The sequence below is a fragment of the Choloepus didactylus genome, chromosome 6 (assembly GCF_015220235.1).
Source record: "Choloepus didactylus isolate mChoDid1 chromosome 6, mChoDid1.pri, whole genome shotgun sequence".
In the NCBI taxonomy this organism is placed as follows: domain Eukaryota; kingdom Metazoa; phylum Chordata; class Mammalia; order Pilosa; family Megalonychidae; genus Choloepus; species Choloepus didactylus.
In genome coordinates, this window is record NC_051312.1 from 91,057,948 (window position 1) to 91,068,973 (window position 11,026).

Here is an 11,026-nt window from a genome sequence, read left to right on the forward strand (position 1 = left end):
GAGTGAGGGGTGGGGCTGCAAGGCCACCCCATTCCAGATGTGGCCCAGGTTCAGGGGGATGGTCTGGATGCAGTGCATGAGGAAATCAGACCCCAGGGAGAATTGTTTTCAAAGCCACAAGGGCCCTTGGGGACCGTTCTGGTGCTCGCCCTGATTGTACAGGTGTAGACTGAAGCTCAGGGATGGACGGGGTCTTGTCCAAGGCCACAGGCTCCTTTCCCAGGTCTCCAGAGCCCTTCTCAGGAGGCAGCCTAGGGCCTTGATGGAGCCCTGACCCAGGCCTTGGAGCACACAGAAGTCCTGGGGGATCCTGAGATCCCGGGAGGTGGTGGCTGCCAGGGCTGTGCACCCAGGGGAGAGGCCCTGTGGGGTGGGGCCCAGAGGGCAGACCCGGGCTCAGGTATGGACAGTCTCACCTGATGAGGCAGGTGAGGGACCCGCCGGCCAGCACCAGGACACAGGCCAGGGCCAGGACGAGGAGGCCACTCGGCAGCTGTGCACCTGGTGGGGAGCAGGGCAGACATGAGTCATAACAGCAACAACTACACAGCAAGAACAGCCCATTGCTCACTCACCTCTGGGTTCCTCCTCTGGGAAATGGGGACACCAACCCCCAAGTCTTACTCATTTCTGTGTCCCCAGCATCTAACACAGGGCCTGGATGGGGCAGAGGCCAAATAAAAATTGTCAAATGAACATCTCCATCAGTTGTTATCCTACATTTTCTTGCACACCCCATGTGATGGGCTGCTCACTATCTGTTTTGGCAACCAGGTCCACTGTGGAATGGCTCTGACTGTTTGAAGAGCCCCCGTACACTGAGCCCAAATCTCTAGCCCTCAGGTCAGGAGCCAAATGCAGAGAGGCTGTCTGGGACTGCACAGGTGATAGGTGTGGGGGGCTACTTTGCCATTCTCACAACCTGGAAAGATGGAGGAGGGAGGCCAGCGCAGTGGGGACATCCCTGGAGAGGGACAGTCAGCAAGCTGGTCAGGTAAGGGAAGATTAACAACTGGCCCTTGCATTCTGCCATGGGGAGGTATATTGGTGATCTTGACAAGAGCAGATATGAGGAGGGGTGGGAAAGAGTCTGAGTGGAGGGGGTTTGAGGAAAAATGGAGGAGAGATGTTCAACCTGGTGAGTGGGGACACAGCCACTCAGCAGCAGTGTGGCACTGCCATCCTAAGTATGTTGGTCCCAAAGCCCCTACACTCCAGTCTCTCAGTCCTTGGCACCCAATCAATTGTCAGTGATGACCACAGCAATTATGAGTTAGAGTCTAGTTCCCTGAGAAAGACAAATCCCAAGGCTGGTGCTGCAGCTCAGGCTCCTGCTCGCATCCCCTCTTAGAGCCCTGCCCACCTCACCCTTTCCCCTGGGCCTCGAAAACACTGCGCACCCCATCATGGTGCAGTGACCACAGAGCTCATCTGCCATTGTACCCTCAGTTCTCAGCACTGAGCTCAGCACATGGGAGACGCTCAGTGTTTGCACGTAGATCTATTGAACGAGTAAGTGTAAGTCTGTGGACCGGGCCTGATGGAGGAGGAGTTTGTACAGATGTCCTCTGGACTCTGCCAGCCTGGGGCTGCCTCCATCACAGCCCTGACCACCCAGGCGGTGTTTCCCCTGCCTGTCCCTGTCTCTGCTACCAGACTGGAAGCCCCTGGAGAGCAGCCTGGGCCTGGTCTTCATGAACATCCACCCCTTGAGGACCGGGGCATTGTCTCGTTCATTCCTGTATCTATTCCAATCGAGCCAAGCACAGCAGATCCCCAATCAATATTTGCAGAAGAAAAGAGGGACAAAGGAACAAGTAGGTGTAGGCTCTTCAAGGCCCTCCCTCTCCAAAGAGACCTCTTATGGGCTCACATCTAGTCTGTGAGACCTCCCGGCATGGGAGACTCACTCTTATCATCATGGTGTGGTGCACATCCGGGGGTGGGGGGCACAGAGGAGGGACCCCCAACCCTGACTGCAGAGCTGTTCTGGAGGGACAGGTGAGATGTATCCAGGGTGTCAGGGAAAGGAGAGGAGAATGCACATGGGGGGGAGGCTTGGAGGGGCAGCCTGTGTCTGGGGAGTGGTAAGGAGTCAGCCTTGTCTGCAGTAGTGTTGGGAGATGGGGCTGGAGCGACAGGCTGAGCCCAGGTCACAAGAGAGCCGCAGAAGCTTTGGGGCAGGGCAGGGACATAAGCAATCCCCAGCAAACCTGAGTTTACCCCCAACTGCGGTGACCCAGGGAGGCCTGCAGTGAGGAATATGGGGCATGTGTTTATTCGTACATACATGTGTATGCTCAGCTCTATATGCCTATGTGTATGTCAGTGTAATTTCATTAGAGATGAAATTCTGTGATAGATGAATGTTGGGAATCAGAAAACTGTGGGCTTCCTTTTCTCACACTCCCCAAGGAATCTTGTACTTGGAGTCAGTAGTCTTGGGCTTGGTGTGAACTCAGCCTCCTTCTGTGACCTTGGGCAAGTCACCGAACCTTTCTGAGCTTCAGTTCCCCATTTATGCCTATGGAGGGTAATGGCCTAGTCCTAACTTAGTTCAAGAAAGCCAAGAGATGGACACATGCTCTGTAAACATGTTAGCCCTGAGCGGGGGCCTGATAGTCCCTTGTGCTTCACAACTGCTGGTTCTCAATGGAAGAATGGACTTGACAATGGTCTGTCAAGTACTTTCTTTGCACCTGCCCCTGCTCCTCACAAAAACTGTCCACTTGGAGGGACTTAATGAGGGTGGATGGATGGATGGATGGATGGATGGTGGATGATGAATGATAATTACCTCTCATGCATAGCGTATTGGGATCAAACCAGCAGCTGGAGTCACGAGCTGGAGGGGTTCCTCCTGGAAAATGTATGGCCCTGCCCAGGGGTTGCACTTGCCATGTGCCTGTGTCCAGGATGTGAGTGGGGACCAGCTGGCCTCCTTGACCATCCGTCTCCAGGATGACATACTGGGCCAGCCTCCTGCCCTTCTCGTCCGTCCGGATTCTCTGGCTAAAGCCAGCCATGTCCAGCACCCCGGTGTGGTCTCCTAAGTGAGCCCCTGAGAGCCCCGCCCCACGGCTCTCCGAGCGGTTCAGAGCATGGGCCAGCAGGACCACAGCGTCATAGATGGTTCCAAAGAGCGGAGACACCTGCGGAGGAGAAGGTCCCACACCATGGCACAGGCTCCCAGAGATCTGAGAGTCCTAGCCCACCTGCCAACAGCAATTGTTGGGATTACCTCCCTTCCCCAACACACACACACACACACACACACACACACACACTCACGCACGCACACACACACACACACACAATCCTTTCCTCAGTTCCCCCATCACCCTGGACCCACTCGGTCTCCATGGCCACAACAGCTCAGAGGTCTCACAGGCATCTCAAACCCACCTGGTAGGCCCAAGACAGAACACCTGTGGTCCTGTCCACCACCCCAAAATCCACTCCTCCTCCATTTTTTTCCCATTTTAGAAAATGAAATCATCAACTGCCTAATTTCTCAACTGCCTAGGCACAATCCCTGGCTCATCTTTTTCTCTTTCAGTTCAATGTCAGGTCTTTTTGTCTTTGCTTCAAAATTTATTCCAACCTAACCAACCTCTCTCACCACTTCCACTACAGCCACCCAAGTCCAAGCCACCCTCACTGCTCACCAGGCCACACAGGAGTCTGCTCAGGGCCTCCTTGCTTCATCTGGCCCTCTTCAGGTCACTCCCCAAAAGGTAGCCAAAGTGATTTTTTTGTTAAACATAAATCAAATCATTTCTTACTTAAAACCCACTTACGCTAAGTTTGGACTCCTTCCCCTGGCCTGCAGTGCCTCCCATGATCAGGCCCCAAGCACATTTCAGTCCCTCTCCCCGTCACTCACGACACTCCCTCTGCCTGAGCCTCCAGCAGCTGAGGCCCCTCTGCCTCAGGGCCTTTGCACCTGCTATTCGCCCTGCCTGGATGCTCTTCCTCCGGCTCTTCACCTGGCTGCCTCTATCACTCAGATCTCAGCTCTAGAGCCACCTCCTCAGAGAGGGCTGCCCTCCCATCTTGTCTCTCACTGCCCACTACTCCATCCCAGCCCCTCTCTATCGCTTTCTCGGTGTCTCTGTTTTCTCGGAGGCATTATCACTATTGAATCTGGTTATTGGTTACTTCGTTGCTGCCTGTCTCCCCCTGACAGTATGGGAGCTCCTGGAAGCCAGGTCTGCCTTCTCCATCACCATGTTCCTGACATCCGGCACAGAATACACGACATTTGTCACACGACTGACTGATTGATTGACCTCCATCAGCATCACATCCCTGTCACGACCTCAGACACTTCTTATCAACAAGAAGCAGGCAACCCAAAGGAGGCTCAAGTTCAGCCAAACCCTCCAGGCCAGAACCATGCCAGCTGCCCATCCCCCACCATTTGAACACTTCAGACTCACAGCTGTGACTGCAGAAAACCTGCCCCTCTCCCCCACTCTCCCACCCTCCCAACGCGCTCACCTTCCGATCCCCATGATTTGCTAGAGAGGTGCAGAGAAAGGAGAGGAAAAATGCCCACAAGAGTAAGAGATGCTGGGCCAGAAATGAGAAATACAGCAATTGAGAGAGTTGAAGATTGAAAAACAGGAGCAAAAGAGACACGGAGAAGGAGAATTGGTGATGCAGACCCAAGGAAAGAATAATATGAGAAGAGAGACAGACTCACACACATGCACATCCACACACGAGGGAGAGAGAGAGAGAGATTGAGATTGAACAAACCCACACACTGGGCAGAGAGACTCTGTTAAATAAGGGCCAGGCCACGTGTCCAGCACGGAGGCAGGACTGGCCAGTGGGTGCGGACAGGCCCACATCGGGAAGGCCTGGAGTGGGTGAGGAGCCCGTACACAGCCCACCCGTGCTCCCAGATCCTGCAGGGTCTCGTGCAGGTGTGTGAGGGTCTGCACTCACCTGTTCCAGCTCCAGGCCAGCGGCCCCCTCTCCGCCCACCCCGGTAGCGGCGAAGGCCTTCCCTGCAGGCCCGGACTCCAGGCTGACGGTGAGCACTGCGTCATAGACCTGCTGCAGGGGCCCGCCATCGCTGAGGGCTGGGTAGGAGCGGTTGCCGTAGGGCAAAGCAAAGAGCAGGAAGAGTAGGGCAGGAAGACGAGCCTCCCATCGGCCAGGCCCTCGGCCCCAGTGCGGCTCAGCAGGGCTGTCTGCTCCGAGCCGCCCAGGAGCGCCGAGTGCATGCACAGCACCACGACTGGGAGCAGAGAGGGCAGAGTCACCTTCGCAGGCCCGGCTCCTACGGCGGCCTTCCCCGAAGCCCTGAATCCTGTGCCCCGGGGGGACTGTTCACAATTCCCAGCCCCCCTCTGCTAACACTCCCAGACCCATCCCCACCCCTTCAGTCTGGGGTAAAGGTGGAATTTCCCCATAACAATAACAGCCAAGGCCACCAAATCTGGGTTTATTCTTGTGAAGATAATTCCCTCAAATGACTATAGATTTGTATTAATACAGCCCTTCCAGCTTGCCCACCCAATAATTTTGACCAGCTTCCCAACTCCCCTTTACCACCTGGGCCCTGACAATTGCTAATATTTATTGACAGCTTGCTATGTGTTGTCCTAAAGTACTTTCATAAACATTTAGTCATTCACAATGGCCCTAAGAGATATGTATTCATTATCTCTACTTTTCAGATGGGGAAACTGAGGCACGGAGCGGTGAGGCAGTTACCGTAGGATACACAACCCCTGCCATACTAGAGCCAGGATTTGAACCCAGGCAGGCGGTTCCCTGCTTGTAATCTTTTTCTTTTTACGATTTTAAAAATTGAGATAATTCACATACCATAAAATACACTTTTTTAAAAAAAGTATACAATTAAGTAGTTTTCCGTTCATTCTCAAGTTTGTGGAGCCATCAGCACTATTTAATTCCAGAACATTTTCTTCTCCTCCAAAAGTTGAAAACCTTGTACCCATTAGCAGTCACTACCCATTTCCCCCCCTCCCCCCAGCCCCTGGCAACCACAAATCTATTTTCTGTCTCTGTGGATTTGCCTATTCTGGATATTTCATATAAATGGAATCATATGATACATGGTCCTTTGTGATCAGCTTCTTTCTCTGAGCATAGTATTTTTGAGGTTCATCCATGTCGCATCATGTATGAGCACCTCCTTCCTTTTAACAGCTCAATAATATTCCATTGTATGGATATTCCACATTTTGTTTATCCATTCATCACCAGCTTATAATCTTAACTGTGTCCCCGGGTGGCATCCGCAAGGTCTGAGCGGACATGAATACATCCACCGTTGCCTTAGTAAAAGAAACAGGCAGAGTCAGTTTCATCCCCTGGCACCAGCTCAGAAGGGAGCCCCTGCCCGAGGTGAGGGTCCCATTCTGCACTTCCTCTGCATTTTTTATCTCTTCCCCACTCGGTTCCCTGACCAGGGCTGCAGCCACAGCCAGAGCATGTGGCCCTGGTTCCCACTGCCGTCCCTTTTTCCAGGAAATCCTGGAAAATGGAGCCACCAAGGAAGGCCAGGGGTTCTGACTGCTGGAGCCTAAGGGCCCCTGGCCAGGTGGAAGGCAGAGCCTGGAGCCCTTGCCTCTGCTGAGCCCCTGCGTGGCTGCACTGCAGGCCATGGGCTGGGGGCCACCACTACAGGGCCCTGAATGGTGGGAAGAGCCTTCAGAGAGAGACCCCCCCAGACTGGACAGAAGCAGAACCAGGCTTCCTGTGTCCCCTCTCCTGCCCGGCTTCTGTTCAGGCTTCTCACCGAAATGCCCCTTTCTCTTTAGAGTGGGAGGTTCTGTTCTCCGTTTAGCCACAAAACACGCTGACCCACACAACTGGGAGGAGGTCATGTACCCGGGAACAGCCAGCGTGGGTTTAGTTCATCTCATCTTTGTAATACAAGAGGCAGGGGCTTTGATTAGTCCCATGTTATTGATGAGGAAACTATAGCCCAGGGAGGTTTAGTGACTTGCCTGAGGTCACACAGCCAGTAGGAGGTGGGGCCAAGAGTGGGATTCCTGCCATCTAACTCCAGAGAATGTACCCCTAACCACTCGGCCTGCCTGTCTCCTGAATGCCAGCACCATGACTGGAATTCGATCCCTGGAAACAGGGATGGAGAAGGAATCCAATTGGGGACTACTGTGCTCCAGTACTGTGCTCCACAACCACTGCTGTGCTCCAGCCACACAGAAAGGTCCACAGTCTCCTACTTCCATCAACAGCCCACCTCCTTCCCTCTGCCCTGCCTGGTTTTCTCGGGAATGCCTTTCCCCTTCATCTCCATCTGCAGTCGACTTCTCATTTTCAGGGTCAGCTCTGATGTCACCTCCTCCATGCAGCCCTCCCCACCCCCAAGGCAGAGCAGCTCCCCTAGCCTCTCTCTGCATTGTCATGTCTGTTTACACATCTGCTCCCCCACCAGACTCAGGCTCCTCATGTGTCCCCAGAGCCCGGCCAGGGTCAGGCCCAGTGTGGAGCTCAATGACTCTTGGTTGAATGAAGTTTACAGGGCCCTCCCTCCATCCACCTGCTCCTCCCGGGCCTGTGGGGGCTTCATTATCCCCATCTCACACACCGGCTGGACCACTGGGGCCCAGAGAAGTAAGGCAGCATTCCCAGGCTGTGGCGGACACACCCGGGCCGGGCCTGACCCACCAGCCAGCCGCCTGGCCTCAGCGGGCTGCCCACTGCCCTTCCTCGCTGGCCCTGGCCACAGTTCCCCCAAATATGAAACAGGGCCAGCGGTCTCAGTGACTGTGCCCCACAGTAAGAATATAGTTTACAATACTGATCATACAGAACTTGAGTGCACTCGCAAAACAGAAAATTTCAAAGAATGATACCCTTATTACCTGCAAACCATGCTCATATTTACTATTTTATCCTATTCTACTTTTTTCTATTCTTCTCAATCTTATTATTCTTTCTTTCCTTCCTCCCTCTCTCCCTCCCTCCCTTCCTTGCTTCCTCCCTTTCCTTCCTTCCTTCCTTCCTTCTCTCCCGCCCTTCTCTAGTTCTTCCTTTCCTTTTCTTTTATAATGGTAGTCTTGATCCACTAAATTGATCTTCTGACCCAAATGGGCCACAACCCAGTTTGAAAACCCCCACGATTAACCCTACGACCCATCTTTCTTCCAGGTGCCATCTCTCCCCTATACCCCACTATGTCCTTCCCTGGCTCTTTCCTTAAAGGTAGGCCAAGCACACCTCCTCCAAGAAGCCTCCCTGGATGCCCCAGGGCCCAGCCACATAGCTCCTCTGGTTCTCAAGCCTCTGCTCCCTGGGATGCCCTGAGCTCCCTGCTTCCACACCTGTCTCCCCATTACACAGTCATCTCTTGGAGGAGAGATAACTTGTCCATCCTGTTCACTGCCATGACCCAGCACCCAGCACCCAGCACAGACAGGAGCTCGATAAATGCAGGAATTGATCAATTAACGAATCAATGCCAGCTATGACTCTAACTCCATCCCTGGGGCCCAGGTACCACTCCACTAATATTTCCTTCATTTTACCAGGCAAGTGTGCTCCCAATCCACAATCAACATTGGAATCAGAACTCAAAATCCAACCACACCACTTGCCAGCTGTGTGACTTGGGCAAATTACTTACCTTCTCTGAGCTGTAAAATGGAGATCTCCGCAGTACTAGTTCACAAGCTTAGTTAGACACAGCACCATTGTCAAGTGCTCAACCATGTGTGTTGCGGAGGGCACTCCCCATCAGCGGCCCTATCACTATGGAGATGAGGTCCAGGCTGCCCACAGGAGGAAGGCACCCACGTGCACTTACCTTTCAGGCCATCCACGCTGCGGAGCTGCTTCAGGACCTTGGTGGCCCCCTGATCCCCGGGTCCTAGAGAAGTCACCAGCCCCACTGGCAGCCCGAACGTCCTGAAAGCCGTGGCCAGCTGTCGGGCTGTGGCCACCCAGATGTCCTGGTGGGAGGACACGATGGCCACGCGCGCCCAGCCGAAGTGTCTCATGATGGACAGCAGCACGTGGGCAGCCGAAGGCAAGGTCGGCACCAGTTCGCTGCCTCCCTCTGGGGCCCCACATGCCCAGGAGAAGAGGGTCTTGCGCCAGCCTTGGGCTAGCAGGGCTGCCGCTGGGCAGTAACCAGGATTGACAGGTCCCACGAAAGCAGCCACAGTGTTCCTGTGGGCCAGGAGCGTGGCCAGGGCTTGAGGGGCATCACAGCCTGTGGGGATGACCACAGAATCCAGCCGTGTACCCAGCAGCAGTGAGGGGTCCTGGTTGGCTCAGTCCACAGCCAGCTGAGCAGCCACTCCGGGGAGAGCCTGGGCAAAGATGGGGTCACAGTCCCAGGGTCCCAGCACCCCCAGGGTGAAGGTCCCTGCCCCCCAGGCCAGATGTGGGAGGGAGCCAGTCCACAAGAGGGTACCCCAAAGCACTACAGAAAGACGTGGCAGGAAAGGGACTTTCCTTGGAAGAACGAGCGTGTCCCTCCATAGGCCCTGGCAGGAGAGGCAGATCTTCCTGTGTGGCAGCGTCCAGCACCAACCCTCAGGGTTCAAGGCCCCCTGCAGTCCTGGAAAAGGGTGGTAAGGACAAGGTTTGCTTTCTAGCATTTTCCAACAACTTCCTGGGTAATTTTGAGGGTGGGGGATCACTAGCCTCCATCTCCTCAGTGGTAAAACAAAGGGTTTGACCCATGATCTCCAAGAATCTTCCAGCTTTCAGGACCTAACATCCACCCCAGGACTGGCAGCCTCACAGTGCCCACTCAAAGCACTGGGCTGGAGCTGAGTCACTAAACGTTTGGGTTACGGAGACAGAATTGGCCAGACCCCAGCTCACTGCTATCTGTGTGGCCTGGGCCAACCTCTGAAGCTTTTTGAGTTTCATTTTCCTACTCTGTAAAATATGGAAAATGAAACCTACTTTACAGAGTCATCGTGATGATTAAATGACCTAATGTGAAGCACTTAGCACATTTCCTGGTACCTAAGTGTTCCATAAGTCCTGCCTCTTTCAACCTATTACTATTATTTCTTCCTTCACTCATCCTCCAAGTTGGGCCAAGTTCATCTGGTGTCCCTCTGTGTCCAGACATCCACCCACCACAGGCCCCCTGCCTCTTACCCCCCAACCCCAGCACCATCCCACAGCTCTCGATTCAGTGGGCCCTGGTAGCTTAAGCACGGGCATGACTCCTGCGTCTGTGTACCTCATGTGTTGTCTGCTCATGGGGAGTTGTGGCTAGAGGTTGACAGTGCACAATCCCACTTCTGATCCTCTCACAGCCCTGTTCTATTTCCATTATACAGATAAGGACAATTGACTGAGTAGGTAGAGAGTGGATTTGACCCAAAACTGCTCAGCTCATCCCACCCTCCACACATGACCCCCTGGACCAGGGTTCTTAGACTGTGCCATTGTCCACTTCATCTCCTGTTCCCGGACCTTGATACCCTTCTGTGGCTCAGAGCAACTGCCATTGCCCATCCACCCACCCCCAGGACTCAGTCATCTTCCCCCACATGATTTATGCAGTCAGCAACATTCCCTGCCCCAGGAGGACAGAAGATCCAGCCTTGGCCCTTAAGTAGACAGAAGGACCTGATGAGTGGGGAGGTCCTGTGGGCTAAGGAAGGCTCGAGAGGGGCTTCCCAGATGAGACACAGCTAGAACCAGCCCTTGGAGGAAATGTAGATCTGAAGAGTAAGAGGATGCCCTCCGAAATGCCAATAGTAATTGCTTGTGTAGAGTAGCTCTTGACAAATTGTGTTCAGTGTAGAGGGATAAGAACAGCCTTGGAATCACACAGAGGAATAAATTCTGCTTTTATCACTCACTAGCCCCCAACCTTGGGCAAGACACTTAACCCCTCTGAGCCTCAGTTTCCTCATCTATAAAATGGAGATGAGAATAGCTACCTGCTAGAGTTGTTGCAAAATGTGTAGAGTATCTACCATATCTACCATGGGAAGTAATGGAATAGTTATCATCATCATCACCATCTTTGAGCTTTGAGAGAATA

At 53.7% G+C, this 11,026-nt stretch overlaps 1 protein-coding gene across 1 annotated transcript in view; it reads right to left on the reverse strand.

Annotated features, from left to right (window-relative positions):
• The window catches only part of LOC119537214 (guanylate cyclase D-like), a 35,999-nt gene extending 26,385 nt beyond the window's left edge, over positions 1–9,614 (reverse strand). Inside the window, 5 exon segments of the mRNA XM_037839762.1 lie at positions 417–501; positions 2,798–3,152; positions 4,957–5,135; positions 5,138–5,251; positions 8,816–9,614. Coding sequence (XP_037695690.1) covers positions 417–501; positions 2,798–3,152; positions 4,957–5,135; positions 5,138–5,251; positions 8,816–9,614 — 1,532 coding nt within the window.
• Between the last annotated feature and the right edge of the window lie 1,412 nt (positions 9,615–11,026).